Genomic DNA, 27,959 nt, shown 5'->3' with positions numbered 1-27,959 from the left:
TGAGTTGTACCACACTCAAGATTTGTTTTGTTACTAAGAAATATTTTATTGACTGATATAACAAGAAACAGAACACGGCAGCAGATTTAACCCAAGAACTATTATATATCCATCCATAACTGAACTGCTTTATTATACAGGGTTGAGTCACTGGGTGAAAATTAGGGTAACAAAAAGAGATTAACAACTATGGATACTCACGGCTGATTTAGAATCTCCAGTTTAGCTTCTGTGCATGTCTCTGGAGTGTGGAAGTGAGCCGGAAAATGTGAAGGAAACCCAGGAACAACATGAAATATGAAAACTCCTTGCAGACCAGCAGGTTCAAAACCAGAACTCTGTTGTCCAGAATCCTTTTTTTTTTTATAAGCATAGAAACTTAAAAACTAAATCCATATTCATGAAATAGTCTCGTTGCTGTAGTCCATGTGCATTATTAGTCACTAAGCTCCTCCTCATCACTGAAGTAAGCGCTCTTTTTGATCCTTGGTTTCCTGGAGTCTGTTGACGTTGAAGCATGAGCATGGTCCTCTTTGGAGGAAACCGCTCGTTTCTTTTGTTTATTCTCTTCTTCCTCGATACGGGCTTGCTGAATGGTAATAAAATGACAGACAAAACATTAAATGAGTGATAAAGCTCCAAGTTTCCACAGCCTTGACTGACGAAAGCGTTTCCTTTATATCACATCTTTTCTCTGCTTGTTTTGAGTCATTATGTTACACTTGAAAGGATGTTGCAAGAGATTTCAGTCGATCTTTTTAAAATAGAATTTGTGACTCATAATGCAACACTTTGAATTGGAAATATCCACGATGAGTATATTTGCTGCTTCACTCTGCTCGCTTACCTGAAAAGCTATGGCTTGGCTCAGACTATCTAAGGCTGGGTCTTCTCCTTCTTCTTCACTTTCTTCCTCCTCCTCACTAAAAAAGAAAAAAAAGTACAGTAGATGTACTCTGACACAGTCTCTTCCACAATATTTCATTAAATTACGAGAGGATTTGTTTGAGAAAGCATGGGGACCCTTTATTACTTTGTGAAATCCCTAAATTTCATTTTTCATTTCATTTTTTAAGAAACACAACATTTCCTTTCACTGTTTTGCAGACTATGTCCAGATTTATTTAACAATTAGACCAAAAATTGCAGGTTATCTTAGCCATTACTAAACTGTCTAGAGGATCTAAAATCATGGTTGGACATTAATTTTTGTTGTCTCAACAAAACAGAGATTGTTGTTTTTAGCGATCCAGATCTAGTTGACTCTGGGGGTGGTCTTGGCCCTCTGGAAATGTATAACCAACCCTCCTCAAAAAAATCTGGGTGTGATTTTTGACAGTGCCAGGTCCTTTCAGTTGAGGCTGTTGGCCAAAGTAAAGCCCCATCTCTCCCACAACAGCTTCGAGAGTCATATATGCCTTTATCACATCTAGGCTAGACTACTGTAAATCTCTGTATATCGGTCTTGATCAAACGACTGTTTGTCGGCTCCAGCTGGTACAAAATGGTGCTGTCCGACTTCTAATAGGGACAAAGCCTCACTCCACTGGCTTCCTGTCTGCTTCAGAATTGTTTTTAAGATGTTAAATGGGTTGGCAACTTCCTATTTTTCTGAACTTTTACATGCCTATGCTCCAGTTTAACTGCTGAGGTTTGCCAATCAGATGGTCCTTAAAGTTCCCAGATCCAGACTCAGAAACTGAGGTGACCGAGCCTTTTCTGTGGCTGCACCCAGTTTGTGGAACAGCTTACATGTTCAAATTAGAACCGCTCGGTGCCTACTGAAGACACATATGTACACTTTGGCTTTTAACTGTAGTTTAATGCTGACACCTTGATATAGGACACTGTTTATCTTGCTGTATTTTTCCTCACAGACTATGTCTTGTTTTCTGTTTTGAACTGTAAGGTACTTTGGTCAACCTTGGTTGTTGTTGTTTTTTTATTTTTTTAAATGTGCTATATAAACAAAGTTGACTTGACAGATGACAGTGATGAGGTGAAATAAATATTTGTGATGTAGACCTAGTAAAATTGCCAGGAAAGGAATGACAAGACCGCCTACTGTTCTGTATAAAGTACTGGTTTTTTTTATGTGTATGTGCCATATATGCATAACTTAGTAAGTCTTCTATTGTATATTACAACACATATGCTACCGTTCAAAAGTTTGGGGTCACTCAGAAATGTTCTTATTTTTTGAGAGAAAAGCAGTGTTTTTTTCAATGAAGATAACATGAAATGAATGATCTATTCAGTCCAGACATTATTAATGTGGTAAATGCTGCAGGAAATGGCAGATTTTTAATGGAATATCTCCATAGGGGTACAGAGGAACATTTCCAGCAACCATCACTCCTGTCTTCTAATGTTACATTGTGTTAGCTAATGGTGTTGAAAGGCTAATTGATGATTAGAAAACCCTTGTGCAATTATGCCAGCACATGAACAAAAGTGTGAGTTTTCATGGAAAACATGAAATTGTCTGGTGACCCCAAACGTTTGAACGGTAATGTATGTGTACATGCATGCAAAAACTGTTAACAAATATATTGTTTAAAAAAACTGAACAAAATCTGCCTTAAAATACGTACACATGCTCTGGTTGTTGAGCCTTTCTCTTCTTTTTCTTTTCTTTCTTCTTCGGAGGTTCCCTCTCGCCCAGCATGTTTTTGGGACATGCGTAGCTCAGGTGTCCTGTATCCTGAGATGTTTCATGAAAAATGAATTAAGAAAATGCACAAATTACAGTTGTAATTAAAAAAAAAAAACCCTTTGACTCTAGCAGGACAAAACAAATATGCACTGACCCCACATTCGTAGCATTTCGACTTGTCGGTGTAGTTCCGTCTTCTTATGAACTCAGTCGCTCGCCCATTATCTATGGCGATGCTGGCTTTTACTCTCCTGCCAAACAACTAGGAAACAAATGCATTTCAAATTTAAAGCACTTTATTTCATACGCTTTTTGACAAGGAAGCGAAACACCACACAGATTCACCTGTTTGTTGTTTATTGCTCTAGTACAGTTATGAGCTGATTCTCTGTCCAGGAAGAGAACAAACGCCACCCCTTTACTCTGGCGAGTGTCTTTATCCTTGACAATTGTAACCCTGAAATAAATACAATAGTTAATAACAGGTATACTTAAAAAAACAAACACACAAAAAACTTAAGCAGTAAGATTACGTTATATAAGTGACTTCCTGTGGGTTATGACACCTTGACTACTTTGTTATATTGCTTTAAGACAAATACAATAACAATTCATATTAAAAACAATTATTGAAGAGCAATTATTTACTTGATTAATTGATGAGTTGCTTGCTAAATAAATCGTCAGAAAATGGTGGAAAATTTTGAGCATAACATCTTTAAATGTCTTGTTTTATCCATAAGCCAAATATATTAAGTTCACTACAATAAAAAAGTACAGAAACCTGAAAACATTCAATTTTAAGAGGCTGGCATCAGAGAATTTAGACCTTTGTTTCCTTAAAAATTACTCAAACTGCTGATTCGATGATCAAAATAACAGATGATTAATTAATCAGTGCATAGCTAACTGAGTCTCTGATAAATCACTGCAGCTCTAGGAGGAGCCATTACTTACTTTACAACTTTTCCATATTTGGTGAAGAGCTGAAATGACACAAAGTGAAATGTTTCAACAAGGCTATGGAGAAAATTGTGGAAGTTGACTCTTATTTATATTTTAGTTCAACAAAAGGATATCTGGGATATTTTACAACAACAATAAACACGTATCATCAATTAAATGAACTACCTTGTGCAGGTCATTGTTGGTCAGAGAGAATGGCAGGTTCGACACGTATACGGTGCTTTTGCTTGGTGCCAAACCCCCACTCATAGTGGATGCATAGGACACACTGTAAGACAAAATAAAACACCCACATGAGCCCACTGTTTAATCCATTCAGACCACTATTGCAATCAACTGTTGTGTTATACACTGCTGAAGTCTTTGTTATTAGACCTGTGCTTTGTAGATAAGTTAAGACATGTTGTAAAAAAACAATTTCCTGAGCAATTTGTAGTGCTCAGTTCCTTTAGGTTTCAGTTAAATCTTTAACTGCTCTGTATGTTTTGTATATTTAAGAGATTTAAAAAAAAAAAAAAAAAACAGTTTCCATATGACTGTGGCCGTTGCAATTTCCAGTTAGATGCTTAATGATGAGCGTCGAAATGGGTTTGTGTGCCCCAGTCTTATTCTGCCCATCAGGCACTCTTGTCTCCCGCTTTTCCCCTGTGGCCTCCCCTCTCTAACCTCTTGTTGAATCTAATGTAAATGTCTTTCTTTATTATTCCTGTCTCATAGCCTTTTCCACTGTGCCTTAATTCTGCTCTATATGGAAACTTTTGCCTCTGTCTTTCTTATTGCTAGTGCAGCTTCTTGTTGGTTTCCATCTAATCTATTTTTCAGCATCCACAAACTCCTCTTCCCAGATGTCCACATTGTACCAATAAAACTGTGTATAACAACTTCTAGTTTAATAATTCTATATAAAAATTTCACAATGAAGCTTATGCTCAAGCTCAATAAGTAAGGTCTGTTCTGTTCACTGCATTATTCTCTCGATCACTTCAGTTTTCCTACGCTGTCGCCACTCTCCCTCAATTATCTATCTGCCTGTGTTCTGGGAGTCAACCAGCTTGTAGACTCCATTCTTTGAATATATAGCAATTCTGTCACTCTTCCTTCCAGGCCATTGAACATGGAACCCTCTTCCTCCTCTAACATGCCCAGATGTTCAGGCGGCCACCATCAGACATCTGCCAATTCTGCTCTACCACCAGCAGCATCTAGACTCCAGTGTCATCCTGTCCTTTTCTTCGTAGCTTTAATCGGATCTCTTCTTATTGAAATGCCATAAAAATGACCTGGCTGCATCAAGATGCATGCTTCAGACTAATCAAAGCTGCACTTGAGGGTGACCAAAGCAGTAGGTTTGATCTTCTCTATCCATTGCAGGACTGGCAAGATACCTAACATTTCAACTGCACAGGCAGGTAGATGATCTGTAATTCTCTTACTCACTCTAGGAAATAAAATGACCAAATTTTTCACATTCTCTGGATTTCTGGCCCATCTGTAAATGTATGTATGTTATCTCTATGTTCACAGAAGATTCTAGATGCGTATTGACTTGAATGAATACGGTTAAACATTGAGGAATCATTAGCTTGCTAAGGCAGTAGCCATGGTGGAACAATAAAACAAAGAAATCGTTCCCAGTTGCTTATTTACATCTCATATGATCATAGAGGCATAGCTTAAAAAACAGCTACGTAGCTAGCTTGATAACTGAACCTTTAGACATTTTAATGTTACTTTAAGCAAGCAAATGTACTCTTTAAACGACTCACCGGCACAGCTCCCAGCGTTGAAATACTACTTAAATTTACTTAAAACTACAGAAATCTGTGAAAACGTATTTGCAACTAATAATTAGCAAACAAGCGCCATGTCTGTAGGTCGCATGCTGGTGACGTATGCGCGTCTGCCGTAAATACATTAGCAGTGAGCCATATAGCTACCGGGAAAGGCTAAGCTAACCACAGAGGAGGGTGAGATTGTTTCGCTATTTTTGCATTAGATAGATTATCTTTACTTTTATTTTGGATACGTTTAACATCTAGGAGGCCGTTATCCGCCGCCTCCATTTATTTGTGATTTTTACGCGGCAGTGTCGATTAGCTAACTTGCCTCCAGATTAAATAAACGTGAGGCTATTTCTTTCATAAACGGTTGCTGGGTAATTAGCCTTGCTAGCAGTCAGTTTTAAATGCACCTACTTTAGTTATTAGTATATTTATCAGCTTGGGGAATGTTGCAATGTTTCGTTACTGTAACGGGGTTGTGCTATCTAACGTGTGCTGTGTTGAATAAGATGTTGCTGGCCAGTTGTAGTCACTCGTAACGCGTGAGCAGCTTAGTCTGCAGAAAGTATTTTTAGCCGGTGATGTGCCAAAACGTGATGCAAACCACTGGGAGCAGTTATCCTTATGTCTCTAAATTGTTTAACTTACTCTGTGCCCTAGGTTATAATCAATCTAGTAGTTTATACCGGTTGAAATTGCCAGTGCAACACGTGTGATCTAGTTTGCCATTTGCCGCAGTCTCTACATTGAGACCGAAATGGTAATAATGCACCAAAATGTCTTATTTCATTCGTGAGGGTTATATGTTAAAGACTATAACCTGCAGGGTGATTTTCAAAAGACATCACTCCTTTTATTTTAGGCATAAAGCCCATCTGTAAATCTTGTTCATTACACTCCGTTTACTAAATATAAGCAAGGATAAACTGAATACATGTAAGCCAAAACAGCAGAAATGATACAGTATTCTTGCCTGTAATCATTAACGTGACGTCTGATTACTCTATAAAGCACAAACGTAGCTTTGGTCACAATTATTGAGTTACAATAAAGGTTAAAGTTTCACAAAAATATGACTTTACTGTCACCACAAATACACAGTTACATGTATTTGCATTTTGTGACTGTCTGACTCAGATAAAAGCAGATGGAGATTTGTATGAACTGAATCGGTTTTTGGCACAACACCTGTGGGCTCAATGACTGAATTACACTTTTAACTGTCCATGCTATTTTTTTTCTTATTTTATGCTGTGTTGCACCTGTGGGAAAATGAGAGAGAGACATTTCCACATAACATGTGTGATGATTTTTTTTTTTTACGCTTCATTAAAATCTCTTCACAGATTGTTTTGAAGATCTTATTTTCTCAGAAGCCCTTAAGTCAAAAAGTAAGTTATTCACCTCTGTTTCTTAACTGTGCATTGGTTTATGAGTAGTTTAGGGATTTTTGAAGTGAGCAAATCAGGAGCATGTATCACACAATCTTTCAAGTGGCATATGGAAGAACCGGGACACTTTAAAGCTTTTCATGTGATGCAAAAGTACTTTTACCAAAGCAGACTTTGAGCCTGCACCAGACCGAGATCCACACTGAATAGCTTCACATTAGAAAATCACAAAATTGTGTGGTTGTATTGTTGTCATCAAATTAAGTCTAGACTATACATTTTATGTTCTGTCCTATCTAGCGATTGTGTTTCATTGGCATACTGCTGCTCAAAGGAGTGAGCAGCACTGTCACTAACAGTGTGTTTCACTCTTTGCAGTGACATACAGAAGAGATAGGAGTTTACGAGAGGTGTATGAGGAACGCTTTTTGCCAGAAAGACCGGTGAGTTTGTACAAAGTGAATTCAGTCTGTTTTCTCTTCTTGATATCTCTTTTGACTTTGTTGCATTTTCTTCGATGGTGCAAGTAGCAGGACTACATTTCACATGACTGTCTTTCCTTATCTCCAAGCAAATACTAGTAGGCAAAGAATTATTTGGAGTAAGAATAATGCAATTATTTAAGAATTTTATTTCCAACACCAGCTGTCATAGTCTTGAGCCAACAGGTTTTTAAGCTATGGCTCATTTCAGCGTCTTTTTTTTGTAAATTTTACACAAAAAAATCACTCCAAGAATATTTTAAAACCACATTCAAGTAAAACAATTGATTCATGATATGTATCTATGTGAATAGGGTCCGTACCCGCGGGCAGGTGGAGGTGTGGAGAGGAGAGGCCCCTTTGGAAGGCCAGAGGACGACTACAGCCGCGGCGGCTACGAATATGAAGGAGGTCCTCGCTTTTACCCAAACGGAGGCGGCCCTCGAGGTTACCATGAAGACCAGAGGGGCTATGCTGACAGCCTTCATTTCCCTGGTGAAAGGAGAGGCATTCCACCTTCAAGGAGGGTGAGAGTGGGAACGTCATAGTGAAATTTGCTGTTTAACTTAATACAGTCCTATCAATGAACTGCATTAGTGGGATAAAAGTCGTGCATGGAAAGTTAAACAAAAATAGATCGGGTTTTTACATTGAACAATCTGAATTAATTAATATAAACTGCAGCAAAGTGGTTTTGCATTGACTATAGTGCAAAAAGTCTTTTTTTTTTAAAGAGTGTTCAGATATTTCAGCATCATGTAATCTATTTAGTTAAATGTGCACATGTCAGTAGCTCTCTGAGTTCTCTGTCATTGAAAGCTCAAGTTAAAGCCCTTGTATTTGACCATTGTCATTTATCATATGAGGTACTATTGTGGTCTGCACAGTGCGTAGTGGTTAGCACTTTCACCTTGCAGCAAGAAGATCCCTGGTTCAAATCCTGGGGTGGGCCTGGGATCTTTCTGCATGGAGTTTGCATGTTCTCCCTGTGCATGCGTGGGTTTTCTCCGGGTACTCTCACAGTCCAAAAATATGCTGAGGTTAATTGATTACTCTAAATTGCCCGTGGGTGTGAGTGTGATTGTTTGTCTGTATATGAAGCCCTGCGACAGACTGGCGACCTGTCCAGGGTGTCCCCTGCCTTCGCCCAAGTCAGCTGGGATAGGCTCCAGCACCCCCCGCGACCCTAGTGAGGATAAAGTGGTGTATAGAGGATGGATGGATGGTACTATTGCAAAATTTGTGTCCTATTAAGTTAGGATATATGGAAGTTAAACAAGTTTTTAAGTCAAAACTGTTGGTAATTCAAGACAGAACTTAATCCCAAAGATTCTGTCCTCTACGATTGAACAAATTGCATGAAGAAGAAGAGACCAGAAGGATAACCTAAATGGATTTTATCTTCTGTATATTTTCTTTATTGTGTAGGAGGACTACCCTTACAGAGGACCCAGGGAAGACCAACACCAAGGGCGGCCTATGGAGTTTAGGTAAACTGCTTCTGTTTGTCTGAGAAAAAAAAAAAGCAAATATTCTTTTTCCAGAAAGCAAATCTTGTCTCTCGGGCTCTACTTCATACTTCATAAATTGGGTGCTTTCATTTTGAACAGCAGGGGACAGTTTTTTTCTTTGCACTTCTGTTATGAACAAGTCGTCTGTCTTTAATCCCTATGGTCAGGCTGAGGGCAGGGCTCTGCAGGAGTCGGCCTCCTTTCTCAGTATGCGTTTGTACCGTTTGTTTGCATAGCAGCAATCATAAATCATGGTGTGTTTCTGACCCATATTGGCCTGTCCCAGCTTACTCACATGGCTTGACGTCTCTGCTGGGCTCCACAATGTTAGTTTAGCCAACTATTAGAAAGCAATGTTTGCTCAACAGTGTCCATGTTTGGGCAGAATAGCTACGAATTTCAGGTGACAGCTTTACATTATTCACTTGAAATGCTTTGGTCTGATTCAACTCTGTTATCTTCTTAAAGTGTGGTATTGCATAATGAGACATAGTGTAGTTTGTTAATAGGGAAAGACACTACAAACTAACAGGGATGACATCAACAGTCATTATTTTAATTGTATGTAATGCTGGTCTTTTAAGGAAAGCATCATGTCATGTTTCTAATGTCCTTCAAGCTGAAATCTATGCTTTTTGAAAGTCGTATATAGTGTGGTGGAAAACAGTAAAACTGCTGCATTTGTAGCATTGTTATTGAGAATGCTGATCAGGTTTGCAAGTCTGACTTTTCCCTTTTCAGTTCGATGGATAAAACGACAACAAGCTAAGATGAAGTGACACAACCTGCATGTCTTTGTTATATTTGAGTGTCTACTTTGTGAACAATTGAAGAATTGTATTCTCTGTAAATGCCCCCCAGCAGTGAAAACTGGAGCTAGAGCAGCAGATAATATATTATTATTATGTGCTCTTTATACTGTAGCAGAATTTTGAAGAGAAGGCCAGACGTAAATTATACTTACTGGATTCAACACTTAACAGGCAGGCGTGAATACAAGGCTTCTATTCAAACCCAACATTTCAGGTTGTGAAAGGGCAGTGAGGTCAGTTTTGGACTGTTAATAGTTGGGTTTGGTGTGGGCCGAGCTCAGTGGGGAAGTACAGAAAGAGGCAGAGATCTCAAAGTCTCCTCAAAAAATACTAAGGCAGCTTTATTTGTATGGCACATTTCATACACTAGGAAATGTAAGGGCCTTCACAACACACTATAAACAGTAAAGTACACAGATTTGAAATAAACTACATGATATACTATTTACAATTTGCAAATAAAAATGGCATAAGTGTAGACATGAGTTGTGTAGCTCAAACAGTTATCTGTAATTGAGTGAAAACTACATTGCAGTCATATTAGGTGTTTATTTTTTCCATTTATGAACATTTTGCTATTGGGAAGCTGCTAAAGATGTATATGACAAATTTAACATTCTTTAACATTCTTTGATCATAAGCACTTTTCATACTGTGGGCTTCTAAGAAATATTTAAAGCGTTAGTATAATCTGTTACCTCTGTTTGTGGTAGCATTTGAGAGAACAGCAGTGTTACCTTCCTATCATTTTTCTCCTCCTTTTAATATAAATACATTTTAGAAATAAGAAGCTCTTAGTCTTACGATGCTGTGTCTGTCGAACCTGGAAATTAATTTGAAGGTCGGCATCATGTGGCTGTTGCCTGAATTCAAACTCATTATATTTACTTAGAGGTGTGTTGTGCCGAATTGTGTGTTTTGATATGGTGTGTATTTGCAACAACAAATATGTGTGTTTTTACCACCTCAGCGCTCGTGCACCGCCTCCTCACAACGTGCGAGGCCAGGGCATTTATCCAGCACCCAGATCGCTCCCAGAGGGTGGAGAGGACACGCTAGTCCAGGCCATCCTGAACCTGGACAGAGGGTACGAGTGAATACATACTGTACTGTATATGCAGCTTATTCATCACAGACAGATGAGGCCGTAGTCAAACTGGTTAGAATGGACATCCGCTGATATAAGCACATAGAAGAGGAGCGACAGTATTCGTCAGTTCTGTCAATTCAAATGGTGCCTCTGTTTAAACATCTCAGCCTGTGTAGTTAGCTTCAGACTGCATGTTCTGTTTAATGGCCTTAAATGCTAGATGGCAGCATTGTGCTGTTACCATATACATAGAGAAGAGAGAGCACATTTTACATCTATGCTAGCACTGTTTCTACTTATGACTATATTTTTAGGACATATTTTTCTACTCATATTTATATTTTTAGTTCACATTTTGTACTTATGTTTATCTATGTATTTTGTGCTGCTTATATTTCTTAACATTGAATGGGAGCAACTGTAGCACAAGCAATTTCCCCTCGAGGATGAAGAAAGTACAATTACGACCCCGTCTCTGTTCCAGGGAGGACAGAGACCACTACAGGAGAAAGGCCGGTCCATTTCCTCCCCTCCGAGATCGTTCCCCCGGTCGCCGTGACGTGCCCCGTTCTCCTCACAGTCGGTCCGGTTCCAGCGTGAGCAGCAGAGGATACTCACCAGACAGGGCCAAGAACCTGCCTTTTCCCACACAGCAAAGCAAGAGTAAGTAGAGGTCCTAGTTTCCCCTCTCCCCTAATGAAATGTGCAGTAAAACTTTACCGAGACAGATTTTTTTTTTTTTTTTTTTCCTAAAACCAATTGGCATTGGAACATTTTCACACAACAAATTAGTCTTTTTAAAGATTTGTGGATTTGGACAGTTAGCAGAAAATTAGTTTTTAAATATTTTAATACAGATTGACGTTAAAGTCATTCATGTAAATCATTTGCGGATTGATATGAGGATTTTAAGTGGCATAAATATAGCATTTTTGGTGATTTTGTTTATTGGATTGGTAGTTGGACATCAACCACCGTATCTCCAGCAGACATTTTTCCCTATTTTCTAAAAGGGATAGGCTAACTGATGGTGGAAATAACTGTCACAACAGACCTACAGTGAGGTAAACCAAGTTTCTCTGCAATATAAAATCGAATTAATCATTATTTCTGGCCTCAATGGTACAACCAAATCTGTTTTACATTGCAGTGCAGAGTGGTAGAACTCGCTCATTTAACAGTAATGACGCAGAACATTTACAGTAACTGCCTCCAGTTGCAAATTTTAGACATGACTCATTTGTTGCCTGAAGCTCACAAAGAGGGCTTCCACCCACTGAGAGAAGCATCAGTCATTTGAAAAGCAGCACTTTGTACTAATGTTCCAAAGCACAGAGGGAAAAAGATGATTTGAAAAAGATGAAGTGTCTCTCAGTTTTACTTAATAGACCAGGCCCATATATGTGTTTTCTTTTTCTTTCTTTTTTTGTAGATCTCTTTTTATTTTACCTGCTTCATGTATGGCTTTATGCAGTCTGAAAATGACTGATAATCTGGCTTTTCAGGTGTGGACGGTCCAGAGGGTCACGCAAGTGTTACTGAGCACCTCTGGGGGGCGCTCTATCCTCAGCAGAGTGGACATGACACTATGGGTCTGTACATTGAGCCAAGCGAACAGGCTCTGGCTTGGGTGACAAACGGATTCGTTGTTCCTCACTTGCATCCTTGTCATGTCAGAAAAATGTTCGAATGCACTGTTGTGTCATGAGAAGGACGTAAGGAAGGAGGACAGGATGAGTGAAAGGACTTTAGGTTTTAGGGTTTTAGCTGTCTGAACCTCAGGCTGTTTCTGCCGGCTTTTTGTTTCTGAGACATTTTGTATTCACTGTGGACTCATTTTTCACTGCAGTATAAAGTCCAACATCTCTGGAAACAGAAGATGGCTAGAAGTAGAGAGAACTGGCTGAGTGGGTGACCCATAAACAGTGGCTGTAGTCCCCAACGCAGCCGTCATGGGTTCAAATCCAGCCCATGGTCTTTCCCTCACTCACTCTTCTACCCATGTTTCCTGTCTCTCTCCACTGTCCTATATAATAGAAGACAAAAAGGCAAAAAAATAAGAGAGAACTCAATATGTCATTTTTAATTTATGTCCATATTTGCCTCCTTTCTGCACTGTGTACACTACTGTTCAAAACTGTTGGGGTCACCTTGACAATTTGTTTTCCATGAAAACTCACACTTTTATTCATGTGCTAACATAACAGCACAAGGGTTTTCTAATCATCAATGAGCCTTTAAACACCATTAGCTAACACAATGTAGCATTAGAACACAGTGATGGTTGCTGGAAATGTTCCTCTGTACCCCTATGGAGATATTCCATTAAAAAATTCCAGCTAGAAATAGTCATTACAACCTTAACAATGTCTAGACTGTATATTAGATTATTAGATTAATTAATTTAATGTTACCTTCATTTTTAAAAAATGCTTTCTTTCAAAATAAGGACATTTCTAAGTGACTCCAAACTGTTGAACATTAGTGTGTACACAGTCTGCAGTTCAGCTGAAATGTCTCTGAATTATTTTTATCACCTCACTGTTGGTCACAGCTGAGAAGTCACAAATGACTTATCAGTTTTGTCATTTTGATCAAATATCACTATTTTAAGCTTCCTGCTACCTTCATTGTGCAAACAGCACATCATATCACGGATGAATTATTCAAGTACTGTCAGAAAATTGATAATCCAATGTTTTTTTTTACAGATTCTGGCTCAGATAAGCGGTGTCATTTTGGTCTCTTTTTTTTAGAGAACACATGCTGTTCAAACCCATCGGCAGGTTTTGGGGTTCAGACGGTTAAACCAAATGTGAGATTCAACCTAGTTTTCACAGAAAGCAGTTTAAAAACAAAGGCATGTACAATAAACTCAAAAGTCCTTTGTGATGCTGATGTTTTTCACCCAAATCTAGAGTGAATTGCGTTCTGATTTTTTTTTTCTTCATTAGAAACTTGTGGGGTTTCTTACATGCCATTTCCGCTACCTGCTGTTGAGATACATTAGCACTTTCAACGGTTCTGAAGAGCATGTCAAATGTGTTCACAATTTCTGTCAAGATCCAATGAGCGCACATATTGTTCTCATTTCAGATGTGATTTTAATGTGCGTCACACTGGAATGCACCCATCTTTGGAAATACAGTTTGTCAGCTCTGGAATTAACAGTTTTGACAAAGAGTCAGAGCAGAGAATTTTACGATCAATAGCAAACAAGATTTAATAATGTATGCATGTTGCATCTCAGATTTAGTTCCTAAATTAATTGAACCGTAAAATACACAAGTGCAAAAGTATCTCCTTGTTTACTGCATGATGTTTCGGCTTTTTTTTCTCTAACCATTCAAACTTCCCTGTTTCCTCCTGGTTTTTCTTCTTTCTCCTTTTGAGATCTACTGCCACCTCATTGCTGTTCATCTCCCTCTTAAATTTCCATTTTTAATGATACTTCTCCATCATTATTTAGCATTTAGGGTATATTAGAATAGCAAGTAGGCTTGAACTTGTGTTGGTAGTGTTTCAATGCATGGATTAAACTTCTTAAAAGCAGAATGATTACAGTAGTTGTTTATTAGTGAGGCAGTAGGGTAGTGAGAGACTGTAGTTATTGTGATGTGCACAGCCAGTGACCCTACGGTTTGGTCTTCTTACAGGGTATGAAGAGACTTATTCTCAGAGCAGGATGGTTGGTAAGTACAGTTCAGTATAGTTAATGCAGACAGAATGGAAATGATACACCAAATGCATACAGGCAGTGGGCTTTTTCTTGTTTGCTGAGGAAATGGACAGCTTTACTTCTACATGCCATTGTCCATGGTATAAGCTCTGTAACACGCCTCGCAATATGATTTTCCACTGCAAATGAATGAGAAGCAAGAGGAAAGCAGAGGATTTGTTTCAGAAATATGAAAAGGTTACAATCGTTAAACGTAACCTCTCTCCCAGTCTGGGTAACCCGAGAGAGACAGGGAGCGTTTCTAATGTGTCCAGCAGCCAACCCTCCTCCCCGTGCTGTCTGCCACTTTGTCAGGCCTCATAAAGATGCCACCAAGTCGTGTGTGGAAGTGGAGGGAAAGGGTGTAGGATGTCTGATGGATATTCCTGAAGCCAAAGCTTACACTCTGGAGTGTTTTTGTTTCATTTCGAGGTGCCCAGAGTTCAGGTTTGTTGGTAGAGTTGATTACAAAGCCTTGGATGGTGCTTTCAGTCTGTGGCAGGGCCGCTAGAAAAACAGTCAGTAGAAGAACAAATGGAAAGCGAGTGACTGGAGAGGAGATGGTGTCCGCAATGAATGTGTTACGGTGAATTCATCCACTGGAGTTTTGGGGTACAATTACGAACCATCTGTTTCTTGATTGTTCCAGATGTTCTAGCTTAGGAACCTGTTTGGATCCTGGAACCAAACTTAGCACCTTTACCAATCACCTTAAGCACATACATGCTTGCTTTCCAGACCTACTAATTATTTTTTTTCCGTGCTTCCCAATGTTTTTCCCTCTTTGCTGGTCATCACCATTTTCGTGTTTGAAATCTTTTTTCTCAAAATTATTTTCTCATAAGTCTCACTCCATTTTTTTTTTTTGTCTCTTTTTTAAAAAAAAAAATGTGTAGAAAAAATCCCTGGCCTGTCAAGAGAAGGCTCCCCGCACAGTGCAGTATCAACCAAGGTGAGCTCAAGCACCACACTGCAACATGTGTTAGTTTTATGCTTAAATTTGACTTCAGATTTACTTAAAGAACCAAGAACATTAAAAAGCCTTTGCTTTTTTTAAATAAATATGTGGGTTTTGTCAGAATGTATTAATGCGACGGTGCATTCCCGGACATACTCTGAACTATTTTCCTATTTATTTTATACCATGGAGTCTGGCTGTGTCACTGTATAGCAGTATGCATCTGGAACTTCTTGAATTCTGTCCTTCTAATATGTGTTTAGTACCACTGAAGTATGTTAATGGCTTTTAAAGTGGTCCTCATGCAGAGCATAAAAGCCATCAGGCCTGTGCTTTGTTTACCTGCCATATAAGCAGACTTCAGTCACAGGAGCTTGTAATGGTAAAGGGAAAAGGGCTCAAGTGTCATCAGTGTTTCCAAAGAAGTACTTTTACTTTTCCATGTAGATATCTTCTGACTGTTAAGCAAATAATAGTTTGTTTTGCTGATATCATCCATTTCCAACTATGCTGAGGAGTGTAAATAGAATCAGATGTGATTAGTCACAGTGCGTCTGGCAGTGGCCACCCAGAAGTGAAGAGGCTAAGTCAGTAGCCCAAGTCACAACTTTATCACAGGATCTTAACCGCAAAGCCAGGAGAAGTCCCTGTGGAGCTCACTGGGATGTGTTTACACCGTTTACAATGAACAATCGCTTCCTTTTTACCGTTGAGGAGTATGTCTGTGTTTGGGAGCTGCGAGTGTCTGGGGCTCGTCGCCGGTCAGTGGTCTTGTGACTGTGAGAACTCGATGTGCAGCATTGGACTCACAGGCAAAGTCTTGACCTGACTGCCAAGAGTCGTAACGTCTCATATCCGGCATTCACGTCATGCATGACGAATGATGAAATACGAAGTGAAGTAGCTGCATTTCTGGTCAAAATTGAGTTAAGACGAGAATCTGCCTTTTTTTTTTTTTAAACATGGCTTTTGTAGCTAAAGTCTGTGGAAGCTGACATCGGGCTCTGGGTCACAAAGTAAAAACAGACTCTCAGCAACAGAGCTACACAGCAAACACACACGTAATAAGTAAAAGCTGGTAAGACGGTCATGACTAGCTTTAGCTAAATCTACTTGGTTTCCCCTCACTGCTTTGATGAATTTACATCTGTTTTATTTATTGCTATTCTACAAAACTAAATGAGTAGCAAAAATCCAGTCATGATTCAGCAAAACCACTTAACTCCAGAGCTAGTTAGTTAACTTAGCCACCAAGCAGCAACTGGTACCAAGCACCACGTCCTAATGGAAAACCTCAGAAACCGAGTAGAGTTGAGCCAAGTAGGTGCTCGTGGAAAGTTCAGTTCTTACTACTTCTTGTCATGGTTGTGCTGTTTCCATAGAGGTGCAGGACTTTATATTGCAGTGAAAAATGAACCCACAACAAGTAAAACGGAGGCAAAAAACCCTCAAAACGCCTAGAAAGTACTTAGGGATCAGAGGGTTAATAGCAGATACGTACATTAAGCAAAACCAAAGATACGCTGTATTCCTATTTATAACTGTGTGTTGTAGATAATCAAAGTTTATTTAAAGTTTGCTCTTAAACAAACTAGATCCACACTACTTCCTCTTGCACTCAGTGAAGATTATCATGAAACAGTGCAGTATCAGCATCGTGCTATGTATGGTGTGTGTCAAATTTTTGCTCAGTCTGAAAACATTAACCCTTTTTTCCTCAACTGCACTGCTTTTGAAGTTGCTCCCCTAAAATGCCGATAGTGAAACTGAGAGTTACTGACGTGGGACAGACAAACATTTATGACTTGTAACATTTTTACAGGGAAGGCTTAAACTCACTTTGATCAAAAAAGCCTATAAAACTTAATCTTCAAATGCCGCGTTAATGTCAGCGTAGTTTTAGGGCCGTGTTGTGGTTTCTCTGAAGCAGTTTCGACCACCAAGTGTTTCTGTACGATCTGAAAGGCCCCAGTAGAAGGCAGAGTGAAAAGTTGGCTCTTATAATGACAAGGGGCGAAGAGATATTGTTTAACAACCGGGATGAGAGCGCACATTTGCAGACAAACTCTCCATGGAGGCATTGATGGTGATGCATTGGCGTCATAAAAACATGAGAAGTGCCACAAATAGCCGAGTCAGAAATGACAAAGGAGAAATTACAAGCTGTAGCATGTAAACATATTTTTTTGCCTCCCTTTCTAATGTGCATTTTTGTAAGAAACACCCGCCGCCACCCAATCAACTGCTGTGATGAAAGTTCTGCTAAGTGCCCCACCCCTCCGCTCGCACACCGCCGCTGTGTTTGATCTAGCCTGTGGTGCATTGTTGTTCTCTGTTCTCGGGGCACAAACCCATAACCTCGGCTAAGATGAAAGGCCTGCGCTGTGCCCCCAGTAAAGCCTGCACTAATGGCCCCGGTCACTGCCTGCTGCGGGGATTCAACAAACACGCACGCAGGCTTTCTGGAGCCATCCCAGATGCAAGAGACCGAAAACAGGGCACCTAAAGAGTGGCTCCATCTCTGGCTGAGATCCAGGGTGGCCTAGTGGGTGGAGGCAGGTCCTGGAGCTGAAAAGGTCACCAGGAGGTTCAATGTCTGCTCTTACATTATTAACATTTTATGAAGCAAGATAGCAATAGAAGCGATCTGGGCCAAGTTATAAACCTGTTGTAGGAGGTCTTCCAGTGACTGAGATATTTTTAGCAATGCTAGCGATGTAGGATAGTTTGTTCATCCACTACTTTGCACACTTCATGGTGATCCATTCAGTAGCTGTTGAGTCGAACATTTAAGATTCATACCGAAAGAAACTTTTGGACTTTGGTGATCCCCTGTTTCTCTGTCCAGCACTACCAACAGGTTGACACTTTTACTTGTCCTGTGAAATAGCTCAGCATCTACTTGGACTGGAACAAAATTTTGTACAAACCATCAAATCTAGGACAGACACTTGTGTTTTCGTCAAGATGCTAAATGTAGTTACCCATTTTTTTTCTCCAGGGCCATCATCAGGTCAGACTTTTACTTTAACTATGCGGCTTTTGACCAAACTAACAGCATCAGCCTCAGCTGTACTTCTAGTTTAGTGCTAATTAAGGTGTAAAGCTAAGAGCGTAAAGCATCAAATTAAATGTTACAGTGACTAAATGGAATCATCATGAACAGCATGTTACTTCCATCATTTTGTCTCACCATAGCTCATCATAGATTTGTCAAATGTGTGGACTTGCTCTGAAGTGATTTCCTCCAGATTTGAAAGTAGCACTGCTAGCTAACGGGAACAAAGCTGCTGTTGTTAAATTGATGCCGGCACAAACATAAGATATTGGCCACAGAGCCGACTAGTTCTTAAACACTGATTTTTCACTCATTGCTGCTCGGAAAGATTGCTATGTTTCTCGTCTAAGCCATATTTCTGTGTTTTTTGGGAACATTGTTGCACAAATGCTCTAAAAAATGCTTGTGATCATGGATCCTGAGGTTGCGACCCTAGAACTTTTATCTTTCCTCCCATTATGTCTGGGAAGTTTTCAAAAAATGCACCAAAAAATAACAGTAATCATTTATTAAAACACTGTAAGTCAAAATCTGCAGCAGTCCTGTCTTAAAATAAGAAGAAACATTTCTTTGAGTGCAATAACATCATTTATTCATTATTCCTAGAGCATTACAAAGAGATCGTCCACACCCCTGGACTGACATCATTTCAATTTAGTCCAGTTTGCAGAAAATATACCCGCCAAGCTTTGTATGAAGAGCCGAACATCCCTTCCAGGTTGAGTTGTGTCCAGTGAGTTGAAATGAAAGACTCAGACAGCGATGGTTTTTTTATACTGAGGCCAAGAAGGCTGACAAACGCGATCTTTCATACATGCACAAGCGTATACGTGGGACTTCTCCCGAGCGTAGCTTCAGGGAGGGAATAGGAAGGAGAACTAATTGGATGATGCTTCATGAGTTGTGCTTTTTATTATTTTAGACCTCACTCGGCTTTGCGACGTACCTTCTCCTGTAATTTCTTTTCTCAGTCATCTGGGGATGAAATGTGACTTAGTCCGTGGCCTGTTTCCTTTAATGTAGTGAGTGGACTTTAGTCATGGCTGGGCAATTTTGTTTCTTGGCCTTCAAGCGCAAATAGTATCAGGAAATGAGCAAAAGAAATTAAGCAGTGATCCAAGTTGGCCTGATTTCTCCCCTTTGCTCTCTCTTTTGGCTTCTGCAGTAATACTTGTGGGGGCTGAGTTTCCAGTCTGCCCATTAGATGGCTAATCACGGCTGGTCTGGCTGTGCTTCCTATTCTCTGAAGATACTGTCTATACATCTAAGCTTCAGCCTTTACTATGCCTCGCCACCCACATCTTTCCTGTATAGTTACGCAGGCAGTAGGTCAAAGCAAAGGGCTGACTATATGACCTACATCCTTTTCTGTCATTTTTTGTTCCCTTTATCATGTAATTACTAGCATTATACCATATCTGTCAGAGTAGTGGATGTACGCTTTTTCAAATCTTTATAAATGTTTTTAGAATTGGGACTCCTGTGGTAATGTAGCTTGCTTGATTTATAAGCTGTTTTCCTTTATCTTATGCTGTTTGCATTTAAAAGCAACATTTTTCTTAATTTCCTTTAAAGCAGTGACTCTCCTCTCCTTCTAATCCACCTTTAGGAGGAGAACCATCCCCCAGAAAGTGAAAAAGAAGAGCCAGCTGTAGCTCCTGTCGTGGAAGAAAGCCAAAAATCTACAGACAGCTCTCAAGAGCGACGAGCCCTGGCCATCGCAGCCAAAGCCCAGGAGATAGAAAAGGTACTTTACAGACACGTCACATCTTGCATTTACATTTAACTCGCTCTCCAAGTTGAAAATGAATTCCCAAGTAACAGTTATTTTTTTCATTTTTGTTATATTACCATCCTTAAAATCTAATTCACATCTTGGCTTGATGTGCTTCAGTGTTCATGCATACATCTTTCACTTATGCAGCTTTCTTGTACTTCAGCCAAAGTATAAAAGATGATGCATCACTGTTGTGGAGATAGCTTCTATAGGCCTATTTAAAGGAAATATAGAGCTATTTTAAAGATTCAGTGGCCCTCAGTTGTTGCTTTGGAAAATCTCTGCTTTCACAATTCTCTCATTAAAAGCTGGTAATTTGTCAGACTTTTCTATAAATGTCAAAAAGCGCATACTGAACACTTGGCATATGTTTCCATACATGTGGTGGCATTGGGTTCTCTGACTCACACACATGGGTACTTTTACTGGATAGGCATTTCTAAAGCAGTCACCTATTATGCTCTTAACAAGGCAGGAAATTAACTTCTCTGCCCTCAAGTTGCAGCGGTTGGTACGTCCTACAATTTCACCGCCGAGCTTCACTGTTAACAGTCACATAACAGTTTTAAGTGTAGCGAGGGAAGCAGATTTACCAGCATTTTCCTGCTGGCTCTTCCTAATCTCCCACACAAGGTTCAAACATCACAACTCTCCCTCGGTGTTTGACTCATCCTTATAAATGTTCACACATAACCTGCACATGGGGAACATTCAAATAATGCACATGCTACAGGAACATATAAACTAAGGCAGCAGCTAAGTAGGGCTTAAACACGGTATAGGATTGCACATTCAATAAAGTTAGAGGTCGACCGCTTAACAGGGCTGAAAGCACCCCGGGCTCGAGGTTCCAGCTCTGCTCGGTTATCTAATGAAGGCCATTCCTGCACCAGTGAGCGCCACCGCTGGTTTACTGAGACCATTAAACCTGAGCTAGCTCTGCCCCGGAGCAGGCGCTGCGCTCTCACATGGAGCTGCGCCACAGAGCCTATAGGCCGTTATAACACTGCTGCTGACGCTGCAGCTTCTGGCCTGTTTTATAGCCTGTCTTGTTCTCCCCCATCTGTGTCTCCTCTCATTCATTTCATAAAGCCAAACTCTATTACGTTTAAGCCGTGTGAGCTTTATTTCATTGTCAGTGCAGACACATTTTGGAAAAGATTACCAAGATCCATGTCAGGAATCTGTAGGTGCTTTATTACAGACTGATGCTCGCTTGCTGTCGTCAGTATACTCGTCTGCTGTCTTTAAATGCAGTCAAGACGTTACTGTCTGCAAGGAGAATAACAGTTTAAAATGAAAATGAGGAAAGCACAATGTATTCCATTTTCACAGGGATATGAAGTTTCAGGCTTTCTTTCTAGATTTTCTGATTCTTAGATAGTCATCCATTTGTACTGACATTTTCAGCTTTTCCCTTCTCTTGTCTCATTTTTCGAGCCTTTGTGATATCCAGATCATGTGCATGAATCTCGTTTGTGATTTGGCAGCTCTCGTTCTCTTCTTTCATGAGAGGCTCGACTGTTTAGTCATGATCCCGAGGCCAGAAAATAAGTAATTGAATCATTTTTTCCCCTCGATTTTTGTTCCTTCATAAAAGAAAGATCATGGAATGAAAAAGAAAGCAGCGTATTTTTAACCATCTGAACCACAAAAACCTGCTGGCCGCTTTGAAAGGCATGTTGTGTTTTAAAAGTTGCCAAGATTACGCCATCTATCAGAGCCAGAAACTGTGCAGACAGATAGCCTCATTGGATTTTTTTAACTTGCAGAAGGCCCTTGAACTTATCACGTGTCACTTTCAGTTTCACTGGGAAATTTCACATCCAAATTTTAGCTTACATGTGCCACGGTTTTTCAAAATCACATTTTGTCTCATTTTAAATTTGTCAGAAATAAGCCATTATTTTTCTAATCAGATCCTTTGAGCAAATTGGAAGCAAAAATTCAGGGACTTTTAGGCTGAGCTGGGCTGAACTGCAGGCAGTGTTTACACAGCAGATATAAGACATGCATGTGCACAAATTAAAGTACGAGTAGTGAAATATCTATAATGGTAACATTTTTTCCAGTATTTCTGGCATTGGTTGGCACTTGGAAGAATGCTGTACATGTTGTTTCCAGGTTTTTTCATTATAGTAAAAGAATAGTAAAAAGTTTAGCTTCTGTTTCTCTTTCTTTTCTATTGATGTTTAGCTGTATTTTGCTGCACAAAAAGACAAGTTTCAATTCTCTCTAATTCTAGCCATAGTTATGCTGTTTCCATAGAGGTACAGGATTTATATATAGCAGTGAAAAATGAGCCAACAGAGGAAAAAATAAAAGTTCCCTCGAAACCTGCTTGGGGTTCAGAGGGTTAAAATACCACAGTTGCATAAAGTCTATTATTTGTTCATAATCATTTTTAATCCTTTAGGGTTTTGCAAACAGAAATCAAAACCCTAAGAGAGCGGCTTTCACATGACGTTATTTACCCTCCAAAGTGGCCCACATACCAACCAGCCGCTGGAAAAGTTCTGTGCGCTTGTCAGGTGGCTGGTATTAATTTCCCATCACGCCCAGAACACACAGCTAAACGTACTTAAGTTAACCGTTCTTTTTTCCGTCTGAAACAACAAAGGCACTTTCACACGCGCTCCGTTGAAGTCGCAGCGGTGTTCCTGTTGCGCTCATGTTTAGACGCTTGACAAGTGTCAGCCAGATGTTTGGCTTTCTGCGCCCAATCTGGTCTAGCCATCTCCTCTGTGCACACCGACACAAACACTCACAAACCAGTAGTCCCCTCGAAAGCTCACCAACTGTCTCTACACTCCTCTCAGACCGCAGGCTGAACTTTCCATCATCGCGCAGACGTCGTGCTGGGCAGCGTTATACCAGGGGCCTCCACCAGTGTTTGTACGGCTAAGTGAAGTTGGTCTGTTGAAATTCAACCTGAACCCGTCCTCGTTGTTGGAGTTGACTTTGGCTGCAGTACAGACTAACTGGTTGCAGTGAGTGACACGGCATGAGAGGCAATAAAGGGTATTATGTTTTGCTCCTCATAGCCCAGGCTGTGATACAAAGGGAGTTTTATTTCATTTGTTGAGGAACCTAAATATATTTGGCCGCAAGATAGAAAGCCAGACAGTTCCAGCCTCTTGAGGGTTTTTTTAGGTACAGAGATGGCAGAACTGGACTGAGGCCCCGATTCCTCTTATTCCTGTTCTGTTTCTCTCATTTGTGAAGCCGGGCAGTCTCACACAGTCACTCTTAATCTTTCACCATGACAAAATACACAGCCCCGTTCTATACACACTCCTCCAGCAGCCTATAGGAAGCGAGGTTAAAAGAAGAATTTGTTCTGCGAGGGTAAACACAGACGAACCCTGAAACAGATGCCCTTATTCCCCGACAACCCCACCCAATGTCAAGAACCGGTCCTTTCCTTCCTGATTGGATAACAAGGGGGATTTCAGGAAGTACATTTTCAGCACATTGTTTTTAGGAACGACTTTTCCTGTATTCATAGACGCTGTTGTCTGCACGCTGATTGGATACTTCCTCAGAAAAATCTGTTTCACTCACTGTCACTTGTCAGCTGTTAAATGAGACGTTAATTAAGAAAAGAAAAAGAAAAGGACAATGTCTTGGTACTATATTCAGTGTAGTGGAGAGATTAGCCATCAGGACTCTCCCTTTTTTGACAGATTACTTGCGTAACATCTTCTGCTCGATCCTTTATTGTCCATGAGGAATGTATGGAAACGCCCAGAGGAGACAGTGTGGTCGTTTTGCGTCAGCGCTTTGTCCTAGGACTGTTTGTATTCTCATGTTCGCCACAAACTTCCTGTAAAATAATTTATTGTATTGCCTTTCTTGGCTGTTTTTTTAAATCACTAGACACCCGCACCAGCACTTTGTAAATCCCTCAGTGTGTCTGTGTTGAAAGTCGACTCTAAATTTTTCAAAGTGGTCATTTACGTTGCGCAAGTGAAACTCGGAAGCTGTCTGGGTTGGTAAAGACTTTAATCAGGTGTAAATGGGTTGGTATGAAATATCTGTAAGGCCATATAATCAAAAACAACCAATTATGTAAAATGCAGCAAAGAATTAAGCAATCTGTGTGTCTGAAAGGCTGTTCATGCTATTAACTATGAGTGGAAAATGCTTTTACTTATCTCCTGTCCTCGCCTGCAGTTTAGTCCGATTCAACTAAAAAAAAGTCTGGAAGTTTTTTTTTTTTCTTTTTCCGGTTAAAGCAAATGGTATATTTTTGGCAAATTTTTATATGACATGATAAAGGGGACTCCCCACACGCTGTCTAATTTGCAATCCTAAATTTATTGATGCAGCGTTTCGCTATTAGAGCACATCCATTTTGCCTGATGGATGTGCTCTTCACTCTCCTACACGCCTGCCTCGAGTAATAGATGTGCAAAGAGTTCCCTTGAGTTGAAATTATTAAATGAAGGCATGTAGAATAAAGTCATTTTTTATGAAATACCATGATTTCAAACTGAGATTTAGTCATTTTTCTGATGCATAGGATAACCTACGGACTGTTGAAAAGTCAAACATTCACAAATTCTTTCTGTTTTTATAGTTTCTGGTTCAAAATAATGGGGTAAGTTTTCAAAAGACAACATGCCTTGCAAACCCACTGGCAGATTTGTAATTCATAGATTCTGGCCAAACTAACCTAAACCAAGTGATTTGGTAATCTATTCTGTGCTGCTGGCATTACATTTTGTAATTTAGTGTAGTATTTTTTGTGAAACATAATTTGAAATTTTGCCAGTTTACATTATTATAAAACTACATTTTGATCAGTTGTCAGGTCAGATCTGTCATCCATATCCTATGACTTCTTTTACTCTTCAATCTAATGTTAAAACATATCCTGTATTAACGAGCTGACATCTGCCAGTACACGTTTTGTGTCAGTAGCAATTTGTAACCCTAATATACTAGTTTATGGAATACGTTTGTCTTTATGCAAAGTGTAGCTCTTACACTACATCAGAGGTGTTTTATTATTATTTTTTAATCCTTATTTTTGAAAGTTACGATGTGTTATTTAAAGTCCATTAACCCTGTTTGACAGCAAATCTTTATTTGTAATCTCTCTTCTCCATGCTTCCTTTCCTTTCGAGGAACGTTGTGAAAATCTATAAATAAGCCAGTGAGTACAAACCCCCTGAGGTACAGAAGCCGCTGTTAGTATCCGGTCAGTGACTGAAATGCACCTTTGCCTCGTTTTACACGTTTACATGCTCATATGCACATGTGTACTGTGTACACGTACACATCCACATATAACCCTCGTCACTGGAAGTGTCCTTACATCAGCCTACGGCATGTGGATCTAGCGTCACAAGAAGCAGCATCATTGGGTTAATTCTCTTCCATTTAGTCATGGGAGTTGACTAAGATACAGAAGACGTGGATAGACTGACTAGAGAAGTAAATGTCACAAAGTAGAGGAGGGAGAAAATGGAGACGAGGGTGACGTCTCTGAGAAAGACAGGTGAGGTTTTTTTTCTCTTCATTCAGAAAAGATCTTTGTGTGTGAACGTACACAAGCCTCTGAACATTTCCCATGAAACAGCAAATAAAGAAACATAAAAGCACAAACAGTGATATCAGGAATTAAAGTTACACTTCAGCAGTGGCAAACTCCTGCATCTAAACTCACAAACCTACACAAAGTGTTGAAAAATGTTGTATATGTGGGAATCCAGAGTATGCTGGACATGCAGAGTAGAGCTGCAGCAATTCATCCATTTACTATCAATTACTATGTTCATTGCCAACTGTTTTGATAATTGATTAATTAGATTGAATATCTTTTTCAAGGTAGAAAAGCTTAAATTCTGATTCCAGCTTCTTATTCTAGATTTTTTTCCTGGTTCCCTAAGTCCTCTGTGATAGTAAACTGAATATCTTCGATTTGTTAACAGAGCAAAACACTTGAGGATGTCATCTTGCGTTACCCATTTCATCATTTTCTGCCAGTTTAGAGACCAAACTACTCAGCGATCAACAGTGGGAATAATCATTGGTTGCAACCCTGTTGTAGAGCTATTCCCTCTCTTTTGAAATGCAAACCAGCTCTGAGGTGTTATCAGTTGAGCTGACCGGTGTTTTCCCCTTCTGGAATTTCATTGTCAGCTCATGTGAAGTGTCATGAGTTGGAAAAAAAATCTCTGCTTTGGTATTTTGCAAATCAAACCACTCTGTGTGGAAGCAACGAGCTCCCTCCATTGTTTTCGGAGACATTTGAGGCTGCGTGTGAAATGGCAGCTCCCAAACAAGATTCCAGCACCTCTTCCTCATTGTCCCTCTAACACCTGTTACAAGCCTCTGAGCCACCACTGAATTGAGGGTTTATTGCTTCTTGGGCTGTCTTGTCCTATATAAAGTCCCCCTATTAAACTTGAGAGGAGAAGTGTTTATCTTTTGACACTACATGATGTGTGTTAACACCACAGTGATCAGCTCAGGCGCTGGAGTATTTACACCTAGGCGACAGGTAGAGCAGGAAGGAAGGAAACTGCTAATCATCCTGTCAGTTCAGAGCTTGTCTCTCTCAGCTTCTGACACTTTACTGGTCAGCTCTTTTCAGACCCAAGTCTGCATACAAATACATGTAACTGTGTGTCCTGACAGTGTTTTGAAAGCAGAGTTTTCTTGGACCTATAGATACTACTTTTTCTTTTAAAAAAAAGAAACAACATTCCGATCGTCTTTCAGGTGTACCGTCAGGACTGTGAGACATTTGGAATGGTGGTGAAGATGCTGGTGGCCAAAGATCCCAACTTGGAGAAACAGCTGCAGGTTCCCCTAAGGGAGAACCTTGGGGAGATCCGTGAGCGTTGCCTGGAGGACCTCAAACACTTCATCGACGAGCTGGACGAGGTGGTTCGGCAGGAGCCGTCCGCTTGCGACTCAGCCAACCCTTCAACATCCCTGACGGGTCATAAACTTTCAAAATCAGGCATCAACCACAGCTCATCCTACTGATGCACTGACATGATCTGCGCCTTTAGTGTGAGACTGAGCATGGTGGGATTAACTGTTTGGATTTTGGACTGCCAGGCTGAACCCCTAAATAGCACAGTATCATGGACAGAGGATGCATCATGTGGAGGAATGGACAGTGTTATTTTTGAACAAACCATTTTTACCTTAAAGTTCTCTGTTGTTTGAAAGTAATCGTGAAACGTTCCTCAAAATTCTGTCATGTTGTCCCATACAAAGCATATTTTTTTTATTTAAAATGACGGTAGTCTCACAATGTTGTGGAAATGGATCACATGGGGTTTATAATTTAACCTTTTCAGATGAAGATACATTGTTGAGAACAGACTGTTAGTTCTCCAGCATGATCACACGTTTTGTAGTATTTCCAAATGTGTAAATTCTTACTTTGTAGCAGTCAGGCATATGACTCGGTGCTGCTAAATTTACAACAGTTCAACGTTCTTGTATAAATTTGTACTGTCTAGAAATGCCAGTTGAGTTCATTTTCTTTGTGTCGTCTCATTTCTCTTTTCAAACTTTATGTTTAGAGTGCCCAAACTTTTCCTTTGGGACCTTGTTATGTTGGGTTATTTTGAATGATAAAATGATGGAAATTAAAAACACTCTTGCTTAAAAAATTAAAGACATGCCATCTTCAACTTTATGTCTTTTGAAAATCAGTTTAGGTTTTACTTGCTTAGCCATTCACAATAAAATACAATATGACCAAACTTTTGCATGCCACTGTAAATCCCAA

The 27,959-nt window shown here is 39.8% G+C and overlaps 2 protein-coding genes across 3 annotated transcripts; one reads left to right on the top strand and one right to left on the bottom strand.

Moving 5' to 3' along the window:
- Nucleotides 1-21: 21 nt before the first annotated feature.
- On the bottom strand, nt 22-5,521 carry zcrb1 (zinc finger CCHC-type and RNA binding motif 1). Its single transcript, XM_022222585.2, has 8 exons — nt 5,389-5,521; nt 3,788-3,890; nt 3,614-3,642; nt 3,002-3,113; nt 2,811-2,918; nt 2,595-2,704; nt 848-923; nt 22-589 (listed from the first exon to the last, which is right to left on the bottom strand). The coding sequence occupies exons 2-8, from the start codon at nt 3,869-3,871 to the stop codon at nt 437-439; spliced, it is 672 nt and encodes a 223-aa protein (XP_022078277.2). The 5' UTR covers nt 3,872-3,890; nt 5,389-5,521; the 3' UTR covers nt 22-436.
- On the top strand, nt 5,513-27,861 carry pphln1 (periphilin 1). 2 transcript variants are annotated; one of them, XM_022222571.2, is made up of 12 exons: nt 5,513-5,589; nt 6,750-6,794; nt 7,173-7,237; nt 7,591-7,803; nt 8,705-8,766; nt 10,570-10,686; nt 11,174-11,352; nt 12,195-12,281; nt 14,346-14,381; nt 15,304-15,359; nt 20,033-20,170; nt 26,933-27,861. In XM_022222571.2, coding segments are annotated over exons 2-12 (1,224 nt in total). In that variant the 5' UTR covers nt 5,513-5,589; nt 6,750-6,793; the 3' UTR covers nt 27,203-27,861. The 2 variants fall into 2 exon arrangements, with proteins under 2 accessions (XP_022078263.1, XP_022078270.1); XM_022222578.2 differs by lacking the exon at nt 14,346-14,381.
- Nucleotides 27,862-27,959: the final 98 nt, after the last annotated feature.

This window comes from Acanthochromis polyacanthus, chromosome 1 (genome assembly GCF_021347895.1).
Source record: "Acanthochromis polyacanthus isolate Apoly-LR-REF ecotype Palm Island chromosome 1, KAUST_Apoly_ChrSc, whole genome shotgun sequence".
NCBI classification, from domain to species: domain Eukaryota; kingdom Metazoa; phylum Chordata; class Actinopteri; family Pomacentridae; genus Acanthochromis; species Acanthochromis polyacanthus.
This window is presented reverse-complemented; position numbering and strand designations above follow the sequence as displayed.

Excerpts from the sequence above, each read along its gene's own strand:
- zcrb1 (XM_022222585.2), bottom strand. The coding sequence starts at position 3,871 with ATGAGTGGGGGTTTGGCACCAAGCAAAAGCACCGTATACGTGTCGAAC. Across the intron at positions 3,114-3,613 it reads AAATATGGAAAAGTTGTAAA|GGTTACAATTGTCAAGGATA; the intron begins GTAAGTAATGGC and ends TATTTATTTCAG. Across the intron at positions 590-847 it reads GCCAAGCCATAGCTTTTCAG|CAAGCCCGTATCGAGGAAGA; the intron begins GTAAGCGAGCAG and ends ATTACCATTCAG.
- pphln1 (XM_022222571.2), top strand. Across the intron at positions 7,238-7,590 it reads GCTTTTTGCCAGAAAGACCG|GGTCCGTACCCGCGGGCAGG; the intron begins GTGAGTTTGTAC and ends CTATGTGAATAG. Across the intron at positions 8,767-10,569 it reads GGGCGGCCTATGGAGTTTAG|CGCTCGTGCACCGCCTCCTC; the intron begins GTAAACTGCTTC and ends TTACCACCTCAG.